Here is a 24,786-nt window from a genome sequence, read left to right on the forward strand (position 1 = left end):
ACACGCTCGCCATAACGCTTGGCGCTACTCAAATGGGTACAGGCGTATTTCAATCAACAGCTCAATACATCACCACTCAACGCCATATCGTTCGTCTCACCTCCGACTCACTGGAGGGAGAGTCTGTGGTGAATAGCCTATAAGCCAGTGAACAACTACGCTACACGAGCATATGCTTTTGTTTCCTTGTCATGTTACTGGACTGCGAACCACAAGGTCCCAGGTTCTATCCTCGCTCATCACAATCCCCTAAAAGTTCATAGAGCTCCGGCCTGATCTTCCCCCACATTAGACCAGATACTCGGGAGTATACTGTAATCTGAAATTACTATTCATTTAAGCAAATTTTGCTTAACTGAGTTGCAATTGAAAATATTTCCTAAACAGTAATTTTCAGTATATCGAGTATAGAAAAATGTACAAAAGAAATTTAAAAGTAATTTGCATAGTTTTTTGAAAAGTGATAAAGCGCTTTTTAATACTATCTAAATAATATTAAATTTCAGAATCGGACATTTCTTAAATAATAAAGTACCACATATTTTAGAATTATAAAATAACATATTATGAAACTTGCAAATAATAATTAATTAGGAATTTTACAAAAAATAATGGTCTAAAATTAATGCAATCCTTACTTGATTTTAATTTCATTAAATTCTATTGCAAAGCCTTTATAATGAAAGCAAAAAAAAAAACCTTCAAAATACCGCAAAATATCTCGTGGGCTCGGAAGTCCCATTCCTTTCCTTAATTCATTTATTTAACAATCAGTCCTGTTTACAGTATTCTGAACAACGATACAAAGCTCTAACTTTTTTAAATTTGATTAAATCTTGCCTTTAAACTCCTATTTTAAAATCTCCAAAAATGTAGTATTTTAGCATTACATAAATTTCACTTAAAACATTCATTTACCCAAACAGCACCTCTTATACAACAAAAAAATCCTTTTAGAGGAAAAACATGAACCTGCATAGAATATTCCATCAACGTACGAACCTTTTCAGAGAGAGTTATTACGATTGAAAGGGGAACTACACAACCCGAACCTTTCAACGAGAGGGTCTCTGTACCAATGACAAAATTGAATTTGATCGCTTTTCCGCTCTGCTCCAAGCACTTCTCAGACTGATGCACAGAAAGCGGCCATTAACCGCCACTTCCCGAAATTCGTTCTAATGGATCGCTTTAAGGGCTGGGTCCACAGAGAATAGCTACTTCTTCTTTTGCGTGATCTTCCTCCACGACGGCATTGCCGTTAGCAAGGCACGTTTACACAACAGAAAAGCTTCGTGTATCTTGTGAAAAAAGTAGTTCTGATGATCAAAGAAACCTATATGTGCTTGGAGGGTACATGTGTCTTCCTGAACTATTCTTCTGGTTAATTTTTCCATTTTACTTTGATTCATATAAGTTATATTGATAAATATTATTTAATTCGCTTAAATAGAAAATACAGGAATGAAACTAAGTGTAGAGAGATTCTGTAATTAAAAAGATTAAACCTCTTAGTTAATTTAGCTATAATAGATATAAAGCTTATTTTAGTTATATTAACAGCCCTTTTTAAAGCAACATTAAAGCGTTTTTGGGACAGACATCGTAATTTTGAATTGTGGACAGATGACGAGTACGACACCTGAGCTGGCAATCCCCTCACCAAACTTCCGCACAACACCAGCGGGAGGGGATTTGGCCCAGACGGATTTAAAGTGCACCAGACCCGCTTACACGTCAGTTCTTACTGTAGAATCAGGTTCCGTAAACGAGACCTTACCACCAAGCTACTGCGGCCTAATAAAAATATAAAGCGTCTTCAAGTTTATTTTAAATTACAACGAAATTCTTAGACATAGTTGAAGACTTTCTTCCCTCTTCTGGCTAAATTTTTAATAATTGTAAAAAAGAAAAGATTAGGCGGATCATTATGAATTAAATCATTTTATTAAAATTCATTAAATATTGTTACAAATCTGTAATTTTGCTACCCGGCACGAATAGTGTCATTGTGGGAAAAACCATTGTAAGATCTGTCCTATGCGTACTGAGCGGGTGCCGCGTCAATGACCTCAGAACTTGGTGACCATTTGGCGAATTTGGCGAGTTTGGCGACTAAATGGATAATACCGAAAAGTTCGAGAACTTTCACTATCCATCCACTAAGAACCGAGATACACCCAGGTACGCCCTGATTGATCTGGAAGATTCTAGCCCCGCCTTCCGGAACTATAAAAGACAGACACTCTGAAGCTGCAGGGAAGTGGTGTGTGAGGGTAGTCGGAGTCGCCGACAAGTAACAGAACTGGAGGATTAGACAGCAAGCCAGCTGCTGAACTAGCGATTAAATGCGCTGCGATATAAAGATTGATTGGTGGTATTTGTAAAAAAAAATTTGTAGCAATATCTTTTTTTTAAATTTAATTACTCTTTTTAGTAACATTAACTGACACATCATTTTTCAGCTTTAAGTTCGATAAAAAATTTTGCCGAAAACGATGAGGTCGCGTGTAGTTCTATTATACTTAACTTTACTTAACATATATAAATAAATTGTGCTTTTTAGGTAATTTGAAAAGTGTATTTTTTTTCCTTAATCTATACTTATAATAAAGCTCAATGTGTGTGTGTGTGTGTGTGTGTGTGTGTGTGTGTGTGTGTGTGTGTGTGTGTGTGTGTGTGTGTGTGTGTGTGTGTGTGTTGGCGCTCTACAGGCCAGGTCATTTAACATACAGCTACCAAATTTGGTACATGTATACCTTAGAGGTCGGGAATGTGCACCTGGGGTCCCTTTTTTTGAAATTTTAATTAGAATTTTAATTATTAATTAAAAACTAACTTTCCTTAACTTAAAATTTTCCATTTTCCCCACCGCCAACTTTTCCGCCAAAAAAATCTTCCATTTTCCCTACCGCCAAATGAGTAAGGCTTCAGTATTTTTTTTCTCCCAACAGTAAAGAGGCCGCTTTTTGGCCGCTTATTTCAAACGATTCTGTTTATTTTCTTAATGTTTTATGCATTTAAAATTAAACATTGTTAATTAATCAATGTTTCAGATTCAATCTCAAGTACTTTTGAATTGAAATAACACAGAATAAAGGAAATTAAAAATGTATAATATGCATAGCGTTACTCCAACTGGCGTAGAAAAATTCACGTATTTGCGTTACCGTAATTGACGAAGAAAATTCACGCATGCGCATTGTTTTCCGATTGTTGCCATGACAACCACTTTCAACGGACGATTTAAATTATTTTTAGGTTAGTCGCATGCTTTTGTAAGTAAATTATATTTATGTTAGTTATATATTTTTTGTATATGCTTATAGTTTTAAGTACATCGTTTTTTAAGTAGTTTTTTTTTAACCTGTTTTCAATGATTTAAATTATTTTTAGGTTATTCGCATGCTTTTGTAATTAAATTATATTTATGTTAGTTATATATTTTTGGTATATGCTTATAGTTTTAAGTACATCGTTTTTTAAGTAGTTTTTTTAAACCTGTTTTCGACCGATTATTTTAAACGATTCATTTTATTTTCTTAGTGTTTGATGCATTGAAAATGAAACATTGTTAATGAATCGATCTGTTCATGATGAATCTGAGAAAATTTTGTGGACACATTCTTGAGATATTACATAAATTAAGAAAGATATTCTTTAGTGCCCATAAAGTTTAAACGCTCAGTGACTCTATTATCAGTAATCATATTATTAAAATAATGCTTTGTTTTAGTAAAAAATATTATTATATTAATTGCAGATTAATCATTTACACTTTAATTTAAAGCATAAATTCTACGAGGGGTAACAGAAAATTAGAGAGATACATATCACGTTATGACTGAAGGCCTTTATAATATTATGAGTGAATTATATGACTATCAAAATTTGAAGTTTTAAAATATTTTGCTGAAGAATCTATTAAAGTTGGAATTGCGTAAAATATAAAAATATGTTCAATTATAGTGCATAATAAAGATTGCCAGCTTTGGCGCGTTATCGCAACTTGGCGAAGAAGGGGGTTAAACTCCGGTTCAACCTATTTAATTATTAAAATTTAAACGAACATTAAGATTGGCGAACCGGCTGGTCACCAAAGGCGGCTAGTAATATAATAAAAATATAAGTTTTTAGCATTTCTTTCTAGAATTTCAAATTGTGAATAGTCTCTTTTAGTAAAAAGAATTTATTGTAGGAGCAATAAAAAATGATTTGTAGATGCGCGTCATTTTTTATAGCCTTGGCCTTTTCTACAAACTTTCGGCGCTCTACACAACAAATTAATAGATCTACAGCCATCAAATTTGTCCCATATATACCTTAAAGGATAAGAATATGCATCTTGGAGAAATTCTTTAAATTTTAATTAATTAAAAATTAAACTGAATGTCGCTGTTTTTTGCGATAACTTTTGAAAATATTATAACACAAAAAAATTAATTTCACACCTGTTTCCAAATTTAAAAAATTATCTTTTTAATAATATCAATTTAATAATCGAACAAAATTTTCCTGAATTATGGCAATTTTAAAAATATTTTATTGGCTAATATCCAGTAATAAATTATATTCCTGACCTGAAATTCAAATCCTCTTTCATTGTTTCATCAAATATTTAATCATGCAATTTTCTTCAATTGTAGAAAATCTCAAATAGAATGATTCTGTGTATTATTTATATAGTTTGGGAGAGAATTTTTTTAAAAATTCAGTTAAAATGCTGCGAATTTTAGAAGATAAATACATTTAATTTTTTAATAGTACTATGATGTCATGGGACTAATCTCCATTAGAAAGGTACACAATGAAGAAAACATATATAAGACAATTAAAAAAACAGTTTAACGAAATCACGGATATGAAGTTATATCTGTGTCATCTAATAGACCGCAGTGACTTGGTGTTAAGGTCTTGTTTTCGGGAACCCTGGGTTCCAGGTTCGAACCCAGTTCAACCGAAGAACCGTAGTGTAAGCGTGAGACGTGTGAGGACATGTCGTGGCCGAATGTCCTCCAGCTGGTGTGGTGTGGAAGTTTGGAGAGGGATGCCATCTCAGGTGTCGTCCTGGTCATTTAACCGTTGTTCAAAATTATGAGGGCCGTCCCCAAATAATCCTAGTGTTGCTTTTAAACGGAACGTTAATATAACAAAACTAAACTAAACTAAAATGGAAAGGGGGTGCCAGCTCAGGTGTCGTCCTCGCCATCTGACAATGGTTCAGAATTATTATTCACTGTCCCACAATGAACCTAATGTTGCTTTAAAACAGAATCTTAATATAACTAAACTAAACTGAAATTAAATATAACAATATCCCTGCCAACAGTAATATAGTTAAAAGAGAGATTTATTAAACTAATTATACTTTATAATTCAAATACTATATAGAATTACTATAGAGAGCCCTATACTTCAATTTCTGTGGAGAACTAAAATAATCCCATAATCGACTCATTATTATATTTAGTCTCTAATTCTCAGAAAAATGCTATATACTTAAAGACAGGTTCTTAAATGCTCTAGTTAGTTCTTTCTATTGATTTTGCAAACGACTTTTCTCCTTTCTGTAATTGTCAAGCGAAAGCACTAATGGTTCAGACAAGACAAAAAATAAAAAAAGAACATTTTCCTTATTCAATTGAAGACCGTTTTAATTCGTTTAACCGCCAAAGGTTGGCGACAATAGAAAAAAAAAATATTCTCTTTCGTCGTCGACATTTGCGTTGAACAGTTTAATGGAATCATTGCCGCGAATAAAACGAGGCGTAAAGATTGGCCTTATCTTTTCACTTTTTTTCATGCTACAATGGAAATATGAAATTGGACATAATGTAGTTCGAGAATAGTTTTATAGAACAATTATTCTACCGTAAGAATGAATGCGTGGATGCTTGCGACACTATCTATTTAATTTCTAGTTTGAATGCAAGTTTTACGAATGACATAATTTATAAAAAATGGTTTGTTTAAAAAAAATTTCAAAAAATTAAACTTTATGTTTGTTTTTTCCCTTGATCTTGCTATTTTTATGCTCGACATACTTTTTTATAATTGTCTGCTGGTCTTATGTATTATTATTTTAAGAAATAAAAATCTGATTTTTTTAATTATTTTTATATAATTTCAAATATATAATTTTAGATTTAATTTGTTTTGCAAAAAAATATGCAAAAAAAAATTATCTTGCGAATTCTTTTTGTTGTTTGATTCGCCGGCATTTCTTATACTAGTCTGCGCTTCCAAAATATTACTGCTATTCATATTTTTTTTGAAAAAGAAAAAAAAACAATAATATATTAATTGAACATTAATTTTTTGCTAGTATCTATTTTGGGATAATTAATAATATAATAAAAAAATTATTTAAAAATATTTCTTTTATTATAGACACAATTATCAGTTAAGAAACCATTCCTTCCAATCCAAATCTATGCTTTGTATTAAATAATCAGTTTCAGAACATGAGAGAACTGCTGCAATTTTTCTGCAATAAGTGCAGTGGAGTTTCAATTGACAATATACCAAAGTAACATAATAAACGTAATTGCGCATATCATTTCATAGCTAACAACACCTTGTTTGATGAATTTGCTTCTGCATGGTGCGTAATGGATTTCAAAATTAAACTGAAATGACTCATTTAATGTATAGTATGTAAAAGTCTGTGGTTAATAGCTTATAAGCCAGTTAACAGCTACGCTACCCGAGCAATTGCTTTTGTATCGTGGTCATGTTACTGAACTGCGAACCCCAAGGTCCCAGGTTCTATCCTCGCCCATCTCAAACCGCCACATTGGTGACCTCGGACGATGAACCTGAAACCTTCGTACAGCTGTTGTGGCACCATCTACCCGCAACCAAAGTCGTCAGATTCACTTGACGCAGCAACACAAAAAGGCCGCAGCAACCCACAGTCGTCAGACTCACTTGACACAGCAACAGCATCAGCAACCGCACACGCTCGCCATAATGCTTGGCGCTACTGAAATGGGTATAGGCGCATTAGAATCAACAGCTTATACATCACCACTCAACAGCCATATCGTTCGTCTCACCTCCGACTCACTGGAGGGAGAGTCTGTGATGAATAGCTTATAAGCCAGTTAACAGCTACGCTACCCTAGCAATTGCTTTTTTATCGTGGTCATGTTACTGGACTGCAAACCACAAGGTCCCAGGTTCTATCCTCGCTCGTACCAATTCCCCAAAAGTCAATAGATTGGATTTCTTTACTTAATGAGGAATTTTGTAGACGTTTAAGATTTATAGGAATATCTGAAAGACCCAACTTCACTCGACAGTTTATTTATTTTTGTAAAATCAGTTTTTTTTTTTTTTTTTTTTTTTTTTTTTAGAAAATATCAAATACGAATCGCATACTGATTACATATGAATATTTTTCAATCTTACCTCATATCACATCCATCAACGCCATCTCGCAAAGTTTTGAGGTACTAGTAAGGTATCATCTTATAGCAACAATTTACGAGATTTTCACAAACATTAACCAGATGGCGCTATGTGCCATTGTCAGCATGAGAGCAGATAGAAAAAAGGCTCTAATAATTAGTTATAAAAAATGAGGGGAAAGGAGTGTAAAATCGCATTTTTTTTTTTTTTTTTTTTTTTTTTTTTTAGAAAAACAACCTATATAATAAACTTAAAAAGCAAAATCTTATCTAAATATAAAATTTGATCCAAATCGGTGGAGCCATTTCCGAGATATAAGAAATAAATAAATTTATATATATATACAAGAATTGATAGTTTAAAGTTGTTGTTGTTTCTTATAGCACTTGTCACGGACAAGCTCGCTGTTCGAAGACAGCCGATTTAAGCCTAAGGAGGAGCGCCTCTTGTTTTTATCGTAGAGCCATCTTGGGCCAAGAGTACGACTTGACTACTCACGCATCACTTATTCGCTTGCGCAACCCCTTTTTACAGGAGGGCATGTTCACACATCTCACAGATAGAACAGGAAGAACAACCATGCTCGAACCGGGACTCGAACCCGGGACGCCCAGATCACGGGGAAGACGCGCATCCCCTATGCCAGGACGCCGGCTCGTTCGAAGTTATAAGATTTAGGACTATATCATCATCATATTTTAATTTTTATTGTTGTTATTTCCTATTTATATTACTGAGATCATCGATTGCATTAAACCAAAGAGAATAATGATCTCCCTGAAATGTTCTCGAATATTACTTAATAAAAGTGTTATCCTAATCCCGCGCCATGAGAATTGTAAACCATGGGAGAAGCAGAAGTGAGGTAAAACAAGCTAGTGCCCCCCCCCTCCTCCGATCATCACATGGGCGTTTTCTACTTCTTGGTGTAGTGAAGAAAATAGAATATATATCTGAACTTCTTTTCGGCTGGCTGAAGCTAAAATTTGACACCGAACTAACAGTTAATAACAAGATCACATGCTAAATTCCATATATCCAAATTGTTGCGTTTTTAAATTGTCTCATTTGCATACACTGGATTATATAAATAGTCAAATCTTTGACGGATTTGCACTTGAGATGCTAAAATTGTATGCTAAATTTTATTCGTCTCAGTCTTAATCATATTCTTTTATATTCCGGCTGAGATATTAACTTTTTTAGGTAGATTCCATCTAAAATTTGAGAGAAATTTCAAAATCTACTGTAAAACCACACAACAAATTTCATCCTCTAGCTCAAAGTGCTTTTGATTTATCGTTTCTACAGATAGAAACAATGCCAAAATTGAGTTTTTCGAACTTATAGATGTTTGAAATGTTCATCAAAATATCAATGCCAATTTTTTTTTTACAATTACAGTGCTTTCTCTTTGTATAATTTGTATATGAATGAATAGAAAGGTCTATAAAAAAGTTGTAGATAAAATATTATTTATATGCATATAATAGCAAATACTTGTACTGTTGGAAGATTCTTCAGGAAAAATGTTGTAATAGTTCAAATGAATAGATTATTGGATGTAATTATGCATTCGGGTATACACCCAAAATGCATACTTTGAAATTAATATGTTTCTGTGAAGCATTAAAGAAAAGATTCCGGAGACATTTTTCTAACGCTAATAATGACATTATAAGTAGTCTGTTGTATAATAACTAGAGTAAGATTCATTTCACTTTGTAAATTACATACATTTATATGCAATTTGCCCTAATTAGTCCCTACTCCATAAAAATGTAGTTGTATTATTTAATTATTTCCTGAAATATGTAACATAATTGTAGATTAGTTTGGGTTGCATTAAATGAACATTTGCCGATCGAATTTTGCAATTTTTCTCATTTTACCCAATAACGTGCTTCCTTAATTAGAAGATTAAACAATTTTGCTTCCAAAATATAATATATAGAAATACTACGTCCATATAAAAAGAAACTTTTATGTATTCATGGTCTGGTACACAAAATGTAATTTGTTTCATTCGAATGTTCTATGTCCTTTTATTAATAACTTCTGACATGCGAAACCTATTTCTATTTTCCGCATTTAAAAGTGTGTGTGTGTGTGTGCGTGTGCGTGCGTGCGTGCGTGCGTGCGTGTGTGTGTGAGAGAGAGAGAGTGTGTGTGTGCGTGCGTGCGCGTGTGTGTGAGAGAGAGTGTGTGTGTGTGTGAGAGAGAGTGTGTGTGTGTGAGAGAGAGAGAGTGTGTGTGTGTGTGTGAGAGAGAGAGAGTGTGTGTGTGTGTGTGTGTGTGTTTTGCGTTGCTAAATTTAAATATTTAGCGAAATTTCGATACAAAATAGCAAAGACAGTTCATTGATGTGAATGATTGTATTTCGCAATATTTTTTTACTGTCTCGTATGCGAAATATTCAAACAGAAAATATTGTAATCGTCTGAAAATTTGAATTCGATATCTTTCATCCATATTTCAGACCTCCTAAGTCAATCCTAAGTATGCAGAGAAAGTATACCTGTGGATATCAGTATGTCAGAGGGAGAATTCGCTCAATTACTCCATTCGTCTGCTCGCGTTCACTTTTATAGCTCCTGTGACAATTCATCGAATATTCTAGAACAACGTCAGAACTCTAGTCTTGAGATATATATATATATATATATATATATATATATTACCAAAATACGCGATTATTCGGGATTCTTCATTTTTTTGCCAAATTCTTCATAAATGACTCCGGTCACTATGACCAGGAGTCATTGATCCTTCATCCATTCAGCATTGTTTGAAGAAAATTATTACTCGGAAATCAATATTATAGATTCGTAGCAATACTATATAAAGTTCTGTAACTTATATGAAATGTAAATAAATCCATTCTGAACGCATTGTCTTTGTCCCTAGAGGAATCTGATTCGACGGGTCCAGGTCATCCTCCCCTGCAGCGGGCAGATTCGACGGAATCCACTTCTTCAGAGCACGAGTTTCTCAAACAATACGAAATCGTCACCCATCGGATGATTCAGCGAAAGTGCAGCGTCGAAATGTACAAGCGTTTTGCCAACAGGACCTTTGGTAAGTTTGGAGCTTGAGTTCCTTAGAATTTGTATCCAAATGTATAACGCTCCTGATTTTTTCGCGGAATTGAGAAAATACTCATGGGAATGGTAATTACAAACGACTACTTCGACTTGCTTTTAAGCCCACGGGAAAATATGAATGACCGGATCGCTATGAGTGCATTGGCGGGAACTAAGATTCAGCCCTGAGATCATGGTACAATCCCTCTCAAAGGAAGCACGTCTCGTCATTGGCTGGAAGTAGCCAGCCCCACATCATTTTTATATACACCACAGCGGTGTCGCCGACAGAAAGCTTCACATCCCTATGCCTGAGGTGTCCCCCTAAGGTCCGTGCCCCTCTTGGGTCTAAATAAAAAAGAAAAATTTTCTTTCTGAAGTCATTGTTACCAAAAACAAGAATAAGCCAATGCTTTCAACCTTTTAGTATTACAATCTCGCTTCCCATATTGGTCAAACCATGGTGGCAAAAATTATTTACACAATAAAAATGAATTTACTTTCAAAAAATCTTTGAAAATGAATTGCTAGATATTTGTGAAATCTGAAAACTTCTAAAAAAATATTTGTATCACTTTCTTGTTAGTACATATTTTAAATTAACTGAAATAGTTATCATTTTTTACGATATTCCAAAAGTACATCGTAAAAATATGTTATAATTTAAACATGATTCAAAGCAATTTCAAAAGCAGATAGATTGTGTAATATCTCGTGTCAACTGCAGCCTGTACTTTCATAAGCAATGTAAAAGCGATTAAGTTAGAAAACCACATTATTTCAAATATACGTTAAAGTCATTTCGTTGTTATGATATCCACTAAATGTTATACCATATACTGAATCTAAAATAGGTCTTCAAGATTTAATCAGGAATTTTTGCTAACAATTTATTTAACATCTTGCTTTGTAACACTATTTCCCTGCTTTTTCTTGATTTCGAAATTCAGCATTTTCAATTTGTTGTATTAAAGTAATTTTCTGTTGACCTATAAAATATTTTTTTATCCTTCGAAACTTTCCCACGCCTCAAAAGTGAGGTTAAGAAACTTCTGGTATGGTGGATGGTGCTCGCCTCTCTATTGGGTACGGAAAAAGGTGGAAGTTAGCTACCTCCCAGCAATGACGAAGCACACTTCTCAAAGGAAGGATTGTACAGTGGCTGATGATGGCTCTTACGATTCAACCACAGTTCCCGCCATTGTTGCTGTCGCGGTGGTCAGGTCATTCAGTTTATTTGCTTGTGATTTAGAGTGGGTGGGTCAGAGTAGTCAGTTATTGATTACCCATCCAAACTACTGTCCAGATAGATTTTGAAATCCCATTTTCACTACATTTGATTATATCTATGAGAAGTGTTGGAATATGGGATTTTGGTCCAAAGGCCTCAACACCTTCTTTCATTATACCATTGGATTTCTGTGAGAAAATTTCTTTCCAAAAAACATCATTCTATTGCATTATGTTATCACTTTCATGCTCTTAAATCCAACATTTTTACTCAAAAATATATTGAATTAAAATGAATAAATTTTATTTTTCATGTCTTCTCCCTTAATTCAATTATATGGTTGTTTTATATTTTAGTATTCTGTAAGGCGTTGTCTTAGCAACGGCTTCAATTTATTCTTTGCTTGTTTCCTCTCCTCGAAATATTGACTCGATGTATTTTTATATTGCAGAAGTCGATAAAAGAATCACAGTTCAAAGAAATAACGGAGAATTCGGCTTCAAGATTCATGGGAACAGACCTGTTGTTGTGTCATCTATAGAAAAAGGTAAAAGGGAATTTCGAAATATGCATGCATTTCTTGAATACCAAGATGTCGCTATATTCTCTTCTCTGACAAAAACATTCCTCTACGAAACTGAATTTATCATGGCACGGTCCAATGCATCTGACAGCATGTAAGAAAATCATCATATATAATGGATTAGCGTTCATCCTTTATCGTGTTTTTTCGACTCGTTTGAAAAAACAGATTACTATTTATAACATAATGGTCATTTCTTTTGTATCATTTAGATCATTATTCGAAAATTCTATTTTTATGACAATTTTTAAAGAAATATAAACATGACAAAATAATTACACCGTATGTATAAGAAAGGATTTTTTTTACTTGATGTTGATATAATATAAACAGTTTACTTGAATTTGAATCATACTCTTCATTTTAGAAAATATCATCTTTATTTCGATGCATTATATTGAATAATTATTAGTCTTTTTTTTCCCTCAAAGTTATTTTAAAAAGAATATAAAATTGGTGAAATAATTATTCTTTATTTAATTTTTAATTATTCACAAAATCATTATTCGAATATTCAATTTTTATGACAATTTTTAAAAAAATATAAACATGATGAAACAATTACACCGTATGTATAAGAAATGATTTTTTTTACTTGATATTGATGTAATATAAACAGTTTACTTGAATTTGAATCATACTCTTCATTTTAGAAAATATCATCTTTATTTCGATGCATTATATTGAATAATTATTAGTCTTTTTTTTCCCTCAAAGTTATTTTAAAAAGAATATAAAATTGGTGAAATAATTATTCTTTATTTAATTTTTAATTATTCACAAAATCATTATTCGAATATTCAATTTTTATGACAATTTTTAAAGAAATATAAACATGATGAAACAATTACACCGTATGTATAAGAAATGATTTTTTTTACTTGATATTGATGTAATATAAACAGTTTACTTGAATTTGAATCATACTCTTCATTTTAGAAAATATCATCTTTATTTCGATGCATTATATTGAATAATTATTAGTCTTTTTTTTCCCCTCAAAGTTATTTTAAAAAGAATATAAAACTGGTGAAATAATTATTCGTTATTCAATTTTTAATTATTCACAAAATCATTATTCGAATATTCTATTTTTATGACAATTTTTAAAGAAATATAAAAATGATGAAATAATTATACCGTATTTATAAGAAATGATTTTTTGAACTTGATATTGATATAAAATAAACAGTTTACTTGAATTTGAATCATATTCTTCATTTTAGAAAATATCATCTTTATTTCGATGCATTATATTGAATAATTATTAGTCTTTTTTTTCCCCTCAAAGTTATTTTAAAAAGAATATAAAACTGGTGAAATAATTATTCGTTATTCAATTTTTAATTATTCACAAAATCATTATTCGAATATTCTATTTTTATGACAATTTTTAAAGAAATATAAAAATGATGAAATAATTATACCGTATTTATAAGAAATGATTTTTTGAACTTGATATTGATATAAAATAAACAGTTTACTTGAATTTGAATCATATTCTTCATTTTAGAAAATATCATCTTTATTTCGATGCATTATATTGAATAATTATTAGTCTTTTTTTTCCCCTCAAAGTTATTTTAAAAAGAATATAAAACTGGTGAAATAATTATTCGTTATTCAATTTTTAATTATTCACAAAATCATTATTCGAATATTCTATTTTTATGACAATTTTTAAAGAAATATAAAAATGATGAAATAATTATACCGTATTTATAAGAAATGATTTTTTGAACTTGATATTGATATAAAATAAACAGTTTACTTGAATTTGAATCATATTCTTCATTTTATAAAATATCATCTTTATTTCGATGCATTATATTGAATAATTATTAGTCTTTTTTTTCCCCTCAAAGTTATTTTAAAAAGAATATAAAACTGGTGAAATAATTATTCGTTATTCAATTTTTAATTGTTCACAAAATCATTATTCGAATATTCTATTTTTATGACAATTTCATGTTTTACACTATATTATTTCAATTCATCTTAGCGTTGCATAACTTTATGAAATAACTACAAAGTATGCATAAATAATGCATTCTTTTACATAATGCGAGGTAAGCAGATTATCTGAATTTGTATAACATCCTTCATAGTATATAAAATAATTTCATAGTTTAAATAATTATTCAAATATTCTCTTTTTAAAATAATTATAAAAAGAAAATAAGACTAGTATGCAATGAAAATGCACTGATATAAAGTGTATGCAGAATTAATTCTTTGATATTAAACAGAACCAAAGAGCAGAATCTGAATTTTAATCGAACTTTTCGTATTATATTATTATTTATTCAAATATTCAAATTCTGTTTCAAAGATTCTTTTTTAAAAATAATTATTTAAAGAACTTGAAACTAATCAGATTTTTAACGTGCAGTAATATTGCGTAGAAATAATAAATTCTTTTACTTTATATAACTGAATTTCAGTTCAGGGCGTTAATGTAATGGTATATTAAATATAAAGAACAAATTCTTTTGCTTTATATAACTGAACTTTAGTCCAAGGTGATAGTGTAATTTGAAATATAAAGAATAAATTCTTTTGCTTTGTATAATTGAACTTTAATCCAATATTATTATGTATTAAGTATAAAGAAGAATTTTTTTTATTTTATATTAAATGAACTGATTATTTTAATTTGAATAGAACGTTCTATAATATGAATATATTTATTAAAATATTCTCTTCTAAAATAAATATAAAAGGATTTTAAAACTAGTAAAGAGAAAGTCGAATTAAAAAAATAATAATGATTATATTTTCTGAACTTCAATCCGGGTTGCTCTTCTAACACAGGATTCTGCCCGGATATTGTCGAATTGGCAAAAGTTTTGAAAATTGGGGTACGCCTTTGAAACCAGGATGATTTATTACTAACATTCTTACTAATAATAATAACACTGTAATAACAGCAATTTACCGAAATTAATTTTCAAAGAAATATAAACTTGCTTTCACTCTAAAAAATTGATTATAACTTTTTCTGTGCATATTTAATATAAAGTACCAGTAGTAATAGTGTTTTCTGCAAAAATTAATTTTTTTAAATTTCTATATCTAGTAAATATTTTTTTAATTTTTATAATGAAATAATTATTTCTCTACAAGAAATGAACATTCTGGGATTGAAAAAAAAATATACGAAGAAAATTTATTATGTTTAATTTCAATTAAATATTTTATGTTTAACTTGATATTGATAAATATTCCAATATTTTTTAGCTTCAGGTTGAGACAGAATTAATGCTCTTCTACTTTCATAGTCTTACTCTTATATTATTTATTGTGTACATGGAGCTTTTTTAATAAAGTCGATTCCGATCACATTACAGTCCAATTAAAAGTTAAGCCCTATTAAAAAGGCTGGGGTAATCGGTCTTGAATTGCACGTTGCCTTATGCAATAATGTAATTTCCTTTACTGTTTCTTCACGTAAATTGCGAACGCAATAAACAGAAATAGACTTCTATAGTTTTCAACATTGAAAGAAAATCGCTGGGTTGAATATTTTATGGAGCAATAAAAACGATTTGATTTTATTGCAGCAACGAAATATATTGTTGAAAATTATTCAGAAATATATATTTTTCAAATCTCAAAATGTAGGAAAAAAATTGCATGCCAATTAAAATCATTTCATTAAAAAGACAAATTTTCAATTTTAAAAGGGTGTAAAAAAATGTATGTCTATTTCAATAACATATGTGCCGGTTATTTCAGAGAAATCACCAAAGCCTTGTTTAATTTTTTAATTATTTGAAATAATTAATTAATTTTTTTATTATTTTATTAATAAATTTAATTTTTTAATATCTAAAAATGGCTCCAAGATAGCATAATTCCAGTCTTTAAAATGTTATTGTGATGAATTACTTATTTAGTAATTAGTTAGATTATTTAGTAATCTCACGTCATCTAGGTAAAATGATGTGAACTATATAGTGCTAACATAAATACACGCGTATATTTTCTTTTATTGATGGCAAGATTAATAATATATGTATTTCTTGAAAATTGCATTATAATATACATGAAATGATATTACTCTATTTTTGTATAGGTACACCGGCAGAGACAAGTGGTTTGGAAGTAGGAGATATCATCATTTCTATCAATGGCCTTAATGTTCTGGAAGCTCCTCATGGGGATGTGGTTCGTTTAGCCCATACTGGTAAGAAAATCCTAATTTTATACTAGATAACACCAGAAAATTAAACTGTTTTAAAACGAAAGCTAGAAAAATCTTGTTTATAATTTACTATTGATATATGAACATGAAATAAAAGAAAAATTAGGACTCTATTTTGTTCCTGGCATATATAACATGACTTGAAAGAATAGTCTACTTGAATGTAAAGCGTTGTTTATTAAAAAGTGTTTATCAAGTGTAGGTAAGATGTTATAAATGAAAAACAGTGATTAAAGAAAATGAAGAATATTTATTTATGTTTCACTATAAATTTCATCAGTTAGAACAACCTCGTGACTTCTGCTTTCAGTGGTTTGATTCGTCATCAATAAAATCCCTTTAATATAGAGTCAAAAACAGCCGCATGTATAATACAATATTACTTTAACATCTTATATATCATTAAAAGATGAAAAAATTTGTAGCGGTCTTAAAAAATACTAATCTTTTTATGAAAGAATATGTTAGAGAATGTGCTAATTCATGTAAAAAAAAATCAACCAATATTTTTAATTTTTTGAGCAGCTAATTATTTTGAATTAATAGCTTATAAATTTTAAAATAAAAAAATAATTAATTATGTGTGAGAAATGAGCAATCTGGGACCAAAAGAAGTGTTTACAGCATTCGGCCATTTTACTGTACATCATAGCTTCTTAAATTGTTTTCATTCGAGACCCCTTTCACCAGCAAAGAACCCTCCTCTTGCTTCCCTTCATTTACGTGAATTGGTTGTCTATTTTAAGTTACATCCTGAGATTTTGAAGGGGCAACTATGTTAACCATAGTACTTTAACATAGAATACATTGTGTGTCTAATAAAGTAATAAGCATCATTTTAACTTAAAAACGACTAAAAGCGATACGATTTTTAAATTATTTTTATTCGAATTATATGAAATTATTATCTGGCATTATCAAAGCGAAGGATAGCATTTTTTGTAATTGTTAAATCTTGCATCAGTTTTTATTATTTTATTTAACTCTTTCTATTACATAACAAATTAAATGACTAGGTTATGCTGGTTTAGTTTAGTTATGTTAACGTCCCGTATTAAAGCAACACTAGGGCTATTTTGGGATGGACCTCGTAATTTTGAACCTCGGTCAGATGACGAGGACAACACCTGAGTTGGCACCCCCCTCTCCACACCAGCGGAAGGACGTTAAAGCAACACTAGGGCTATTTTGGGACGGACCTCGTAATTTTGAACCTCGGTCAGATGACGAGGACGACACCTGAGCTGGCACCCCCCTCTCCACACCAGCGGGAGGACGTTTGGTCATGACGAATTTAACGTGCAAAAGACCCCCGTACACGACGGTTCTTCGGTGGAATCGGGACACGAACCTGAAACCCTCCGGTTCCGAAGTCGAGACCTTACCACCAGGCCACCGCGGCCCTTGGTTATGCTGGAATAAAGTGAAGTTTTTGGAGTTGTCAAAATGGATAATAAAGTTGATTTCGATAACGAAATCTGAAAACTTGCTATTATACATTTATGAAATTTGGTGCCGTTGGAAATTTATGGATTTAGTATGGAATTGAAAAACATAAGTGCATATTTTGAAAAACGTGTATTCCCTTTCTACTGATGACAGTCCATAAGTTTTTACATCTTAATTCCTGAACTTGTCTTGCACAATACGAAAACTAAATAAAGAATAAAGAAGTACACTAAGGCATACCAGCTTTTTTATGGAATGATTAACGTGTAATATCCAGATAATACAAGATTACTTGAGTTTGTCTCTCACGGTCTTATTTCAGTCAGAAAGATTTTGCTGACTCTCTCAACGTTGGAAACGAATTCATGAAATCATTAAATAACAACCAAATAGAAATTCACAAATACGTAAGATAAGAAATACGTAAAAAGAAATTCAATTGAAAATATTTATTTATCAAATATTAATGAAATCTTTTAAATGATATCTGTTACTGTCTTTACGGATATCATTTAAAAGATCATTGAAAATCTTTACAAAATGGTTGTGGTAGAGCTTGCATGATTCTGTTATTTTTTTTTTGTAATCCCACTTAACCCTTTAGAAAACCATTTTTGTCCAGTCATAGTATATTAAAATATTTTTAGGATTGAGACTGACTTAAGAAAAGGGAAAAGGGATAGTTTATTAAATAAATTTTATTTGATTTTTGATTAATTAATTCACTTTTTTAATTGTTAATTAAGTAGAAAATCAAGACACACCATTTTGTGTGAGATAAAGAATTAAGGCCTCTAAGATTTTGTCTTATTGAAAAATTTGTCAGAAGTTATGCTAAGTTCATACAAAGATTGAAGAATTCGGCGGGGATCTACTTTCGATGATCCTAGAAAAGGTTAATGATATGATTAGAAAATTATAAACTCAAATTTTGATGGGTCTTTTTTTTTATTGTGTGATTTAGGCACAGATGTTTTAAAAATGGAAGTGTGCAGGACAATTCACGTCTTAGCGCCGGTGTTGAACGATCTCCCGCCGCCCCCTGTGTATTCTGGTTATCTGCAAAGATTAAGTGCCCGTAGTCGCCGGTGGTGTCGACGGTGGTTTGCAGTCAAACTAGATGGCGTCCTGTACTGGTACAGAACCAGCAAGGTACCAAAAGATCTTTTGAATTATTATTATTATTCATTTTTATCTCACACAAAGTCATTTTTATATTTTTCTTAGAATCCGATATCTCCACAAGATATTACCCGATATTTCCACGATATTCTTCGATATTCGGGTGTGTTCTTCGATATGCCGGTGAATATTGTCAAGATATCGTAACAATACTGTTAGATGTTAGGGCATTTCATGCTTATAAGGTATTTTTCAGTAGCATGATTGTTACTTAATATTCAATTTAAGGCATTTTAAACTGTGGCTGTTGAACAATAGTGAATTTTGGTATATTGAAGCTCTAAGTATTGCACATTATGAGGCTCTTCATTTAATAACTGGTCAATTCAGGTTCACATTTTTGCCAGTTTTTAAATTAAACTAAAATAAATCATTTACAATGCAGAATATTATTTTTTATTTTTGTAACTTTGTTAAAAGATATATTTTTATTTGTTTTTAAATTCATATATAACACGGGAGAATAACTAAGGAATTAAATTTTTGAAAAATTAATATAAATATTGATTAAAATTTAATTGCTTACAAAGAAAACATTTAATTATTATAATAGATTAGGAGGAAACAATAGACTTCGAACAAATACAGTACTTTTCAAGTGAAATATAACACAGTCAGTTAAAAGAATGACTAATATTCGTAAAATTAATTTTAACTTATTTAATGGGGATTTTGATAACTAAAGTAAATAAACATACATAGTCCTAATAAATATTTTCTATAAAATTTATAATGTTTAGAAATCTATTTAACCATTAATCTAATAACATGTTAATTGGCTTTTTTACGGGTGCCTATAAGCCCTGCGGCTCTAGGCAGTGACCTAAATTGCCTAGTTAAAAATTCGCAAGTTATTTAAATCTGTACTTTGTTATCAAAAATAATTTGTTAACCTGGTTGGTTGATACACTGTTATAAAATATTGAAACAAGAGGAATTCTAGTAAAAGCAAAATTCATATCACAGAATAGACAAATGCAATTTATCAATTAAACGAATTATGAAATCCCTTGCTAATCAGTGAAAAAAAATTGCAAGGAGGAAAAAATTGTTTGAATGAAAACCAAAAGGCTTTTCCCGATAAGGAAGAAAAGGAACATCCCAGAATGCATAAAACAAAACCTTATAAGGAAGAATATATAATAGACATCAATATCCAAAAATGGACTGCTAACCAGAAGGTCCCAGGTTCTTTTCTTCGCCCATCACCTATCGCTAAATTGGTGACCTCGGACAATGAGCCTACAACCTTCGTATAGCTGTTGTGGCGCCATCTACCCGCAACCAAAGTCGTCAGACTCACTTGTCGCAGCTAAACCAAAGTCGTCAGACTCACTTGACGCAGCTAAACCAAAGTCGTCAGACTCACGTGACGCAGCAACCCAAAAGCCGTCAGACACACTTGGCGCATCTGCATCCACAAACGCTCGCCATAACGCTTGGTGCTATTCAAACTGGGTACAATCAAAAGTCGCCAGACTCACTTGGCGCAGCAGCATCGGCAACCACTCACACTCGCTATTCAACTGGGTTGGCCCATTAAAACAACAGCTACTAATAACTCAACACATCACCACTCAACGCCATATCGTTCGTCTCCCCTTCGACTCACTGGAGGGAGAGTACTGTGTTGAATAGCACATAAGCCAGTAACAACTCTTCTACCAGAACAGCTGTTTGGTAAAATGGTTCAGTTACTGGACTGCTAACCAGAAGGTCCCAGGTTCTATCCTTCGCCCATCACCTATCGCTAAAATGTCATCTACAATCATTAATTGTTCAAATTAGTTGTATATAAAACATTCTTAACATCTTAACACCCCATTATACCTTAACAGTGAGCTCGTGTGGCTCCTACAGGTTTGATGTAGATGTTTGTGAATTTAATTCAGAACCAGCAGGACTGGTCTCCCCAAAACTTTCTTGCATACTCTCTATTAAACTTAAATGTCAGAGAACGCCTTATATGGCATTACGAAATTTTGGCGTGAATTTAGCATTTTTGCTGAATCTACGTGTTGTCCTTGGCGACTTTTTTGGCAATTAAACCCTGGTATGTTTTTCTCAACCTATTGAAACAAAAATTTGACATAAAACTGCACGTGTACATAAAACTACACACAAATTTGATATATTTAAGTCATTGTGTTTTTGAATATCGCGCTCGAATGTTTCTGAAAGTACAGACGACAGGCAGTCAATCTGTAGATGGATCTGGCACGAAATTTGACAGGTGTCTATACTATACATGTCAAATCTGTGCGCTGAATTTTCTCTAACTCTTTTTGTTTTGTATTTATCGTGATGACTTGTATTCGAACAGGCGGGCTTATTTTCAACAGATTTTACTCAAATTTAATAGAAATCTGCAAATTTGATGTAAAGACTGTATGCCAAATTTGATCCGTCTAGCTCAAAGCGTTTTTAAGTTATCTTTGTCACAGACATACAGATGCACATTTTCCAAAAAATGCGCATTTCGAATTCAAGAAGGTCTAAAACCTGGAGATTCGTCAAAATCTTGCGTTCGAATTTTTGGACGATTATTATACTTTCCCTATACAACGAATACGAGAAAGTAAGAAGAAGAATATTACACTGCAATCAGTTGCAAAGAAATATACATACGACAAAAAATATCATGTGGGCAATGATAAAAAGAAAAATAGACTTATTTTGAATACCAGAAAATTGAAATAATGAACATGGTAATGCATAATGTGAATGAAAAGAGGAAACGTTACATAATATGTCTTACAAAGTAAATTGATAAATGTTGCTTTAAGTATTCAATTGAAAGGTAAAAAAATAAAATAATTATAATGAAACGGAGATAATAATGAAGGATTAAGGATGTATTCCTAAATAAAATGGAAAGAATATTATAACTAAGTTGATTGAATACTCTAATCTAAGTTATTGTTCCTTATCTTATGTATTGTGGTGGATTGAGTTGAGCGAGGATAGAACCTGGGACCTTATGGTTCACAGCTCAGTAACATGACCACGATACAAAAGCAATTGCTCGTGTAGCGTAGCTGCTAACTGGCTTATAAGCTTTCACCACAGACTCTCCCTCCAGTGAGTCGGAGGAGAGACGAACGATATGGCTGCTGAGTGGTGATGTATTAGCTGTTGAGTCTAATGCGCCTGTACCCATTTGAGAAGCGCCAAACGTTATGGCGAGCGTGTGTGGGTGAGTGGTTGCTGATGCTGTTGCTGCGTCAAGTGAGTCTGACGACTTTTGGGTTGATGCAACCTTTTTTTGTGTGTTTCTGCGTCAAGTGAATCTGACGACTTTTGGGTTGCTGTGGGTAGATGGCGCCACAACAGCTGTACGAAGGTTGAAGGATCGCGTCCGGGTCACCAATGTGGTGGATTGAGTTGAGTGGGGATAGAACCTGGGACCTTATGGTTCGCAGCTCAGTAACATGACCACGATACAAAAGCAATTGCTCGGGTAGCGTAGCTGTTAACTGGCTTATAAGCTTTCACCACAGAATCCACCACAGTATTGTGAATTTAATCATATCAATGATTCTTTTTCTATATAATGGAATGTAATCTTACCAAGACTTTCAATTGTCATTATGACATTCAACAAAGTCATGAATGCCGTAATGTGTATTAGAATAATAGAAAGAGCTCAAAGGAATGAAATTAATTCCGTTTAAATTATGATGTGCCATTACGCATAATATGCATTACTGGTGTTTAAAATTATGTTCAAATATATCACTTATCTCAAATCCATTTATGCAGAATTGCGAGTAAGATTCTGGGAGCTTTTTCCAAGCCATACACGCATTAACAAATGAAACGTATTTATATTTCTACATTAATACGCGTTATTAAGGCGTACAGGAAAATAGTGTTACGAATCTGTGATGCGGCTTTCCATCATAGTTGGTTCCATGGGAGGTCCCAGAGCTTGGCGACAAACTTGGCGATCATTTGGCGACTTGGCGACGAATTTGGCGACTTTGGCGCCAAAATAGGTTATACCCGAAACATTGAGAATTTTCCCGATCCGCCCAGTAGGAATCGAGTTACGCCTCGAACGTTCCAGATTGGTTGAGAGGCTTCTAGCCCCACCTCCTGAGACCTATAAAAGGAGTGGCTCGCAGCTGCCGAGTAGTGGTGAATTGAGTCGTGGACCAGTGGAGTCGAAGAGTAGTCGGAAGCGACGGTGAAGAACTCGTCTTCCAGGGACTAGCGGAGCAGCGACGGAGTAGAGCTGCTGTGTATACTGTTGTATGCTGCACGTCTCGGCTGAAGACAATCGTCTTCTGTGCAGTATATAGTTGTCGTCTTTGTGCCGTCCTGTGTGTCTTCGTGTAAATAAGCGTCGTTGTTTCATTTTCTACTGCCGCCTTCTGATTGAGTGTTCTTCACACCATATAACCCCCACTATCCAAACGAACCCCCGGAAATTTCTTAACAATAGCTAAGCTAACTCTATTGTGTATTGCGAAAATAATAATTATTCTTTATAATTACGAAATATTTTCATAATTTTTTTTAATTACCAAATAATTTCGTTAGATATTTTTTTCTCTGTACTATCATATCACCATATCATCTAGTAATGATTAATGTAGTAATGCTTAATGATTTCCTTTATTACTGATTAAACATTTTAGCATTATTATAGATTTCAAGGAAATAATGAATTTCGAACAAATATAACTGTAAAAATTATTATTTTGCAGCACCAGTCAAATATTATACAGTGCATTAAATGAATTATTAATAATTCATTATATATTATAAGTGTGGTGGTATGTAGATTATTAAGATCCATGCAGGAAGCAACAGGACGAATGTTTTTAGGAACATTTCTTTTAATAATCACATTCACACACTAAACAAGCACAGGCACAAAGACAAGACATTCACGCGCGCGGCTTCACAGTTCAGCGTCACATCTCATTCTCATTACAATCGCAATGCACTATGGGATGACATATGGGATGGCCGAATCAGGCATCGCCATCTAGTATCCAAAAGAGAAGACAAGAGTAATGCAACTGCTACATAAGTAATTTTTATACTTTAATTAATTTAATAATTCACTGTACACAAGCTGTAGTACAGCCTTTTAGCATTTTTCAGCTTTGTTCTACACTATATTGCCCAAAGCATATTGTCTGCAAATTGCGCACACTAATTGCCGCTCAAATAGTTTATATGCTCTACGATTATAATCAAGTATATTTACTATGGATAATGGTGCTGTCAAGCTGTCATTAATTGTAAAGAGATTTCATGCAAAGAGCTTAAATACTTAACATCAATAATCTTTCTCTTCCAGCACGACCATGAGCCACTAGGTGCCCTGGCGCTTCAAAACCAGACAATAAGCCGCGTCCCGGAAGCCGGGGCGCCCCACGCCTTCAAAGTGTCCAAGTTCGGAGAAAGCCCCTATTACTTTTCTGCCGATGACGAGGACACCGCCACAAGGTGAGACTCACGCACATTTGATTGCAAAAGCAGTCATGTTATTGATATTTTGAATGAAAATTTTCAGTGAGTTCAATTTTCAGTTTTCAATTCATATGACAATTTTCAGTGAGTTCAATTTTCAGTTTCCAATTCATATGAAAATTTTCAGTGAGTTCAATTTTCAGTTTACAAT

The 24,786-nt window shown here is 32.3% G+C and overlaps 1 protein-coding gene across 1 annotated transcript in view; it reads left to right on the forward strand.

The window, feature by feature from the left end:
* The window catches only part of LOC129971726 (uncharacterized), a 109,103-nt gene that overhangs the window by 57,639 nt on the left and 26,678 nt on the right, over positions 1 to 24,786 (forward strand). Inside the window, exons 14-18 of the mRNA XM_056085703.1 lie at positions 10,321 to 10,491; positions 12,179 to 12,274; positions 16,389 to 16,499; positions 18,931 to 19,118; positions 24,463 to 24,611. Of these exons, the coding sequence (XP_055941678.1) occupies positions 10,321 to 10,491; positions 12,179 to 12,274; positions 16,389 to 16,499; positions 18,931 to 19,118; positions 24,463 to 24,611 (715 nt within the window). The remainder of the gene's footprint in view (positions 1 to 10,320; positions 10,492 to 12,178; positions 12,275 to 16,388; positions 16,500 to 18,930; positions 19,119 to 24,462; positions 24,612 to 24,786) is intronic.

Source organism: Argiope bruennichi, chromosome 6 (assembly GCF_947563725.1).
Source record: "Argiope bruennichi chromosome 6, qqArgBrue1.1, whole genome shotgun sequence".
NCBI lineage: Eukaryota > Metazoa > Arthropoda > Arachnida > Araneae > Araneidae > Argiope > Argiope bruennichi.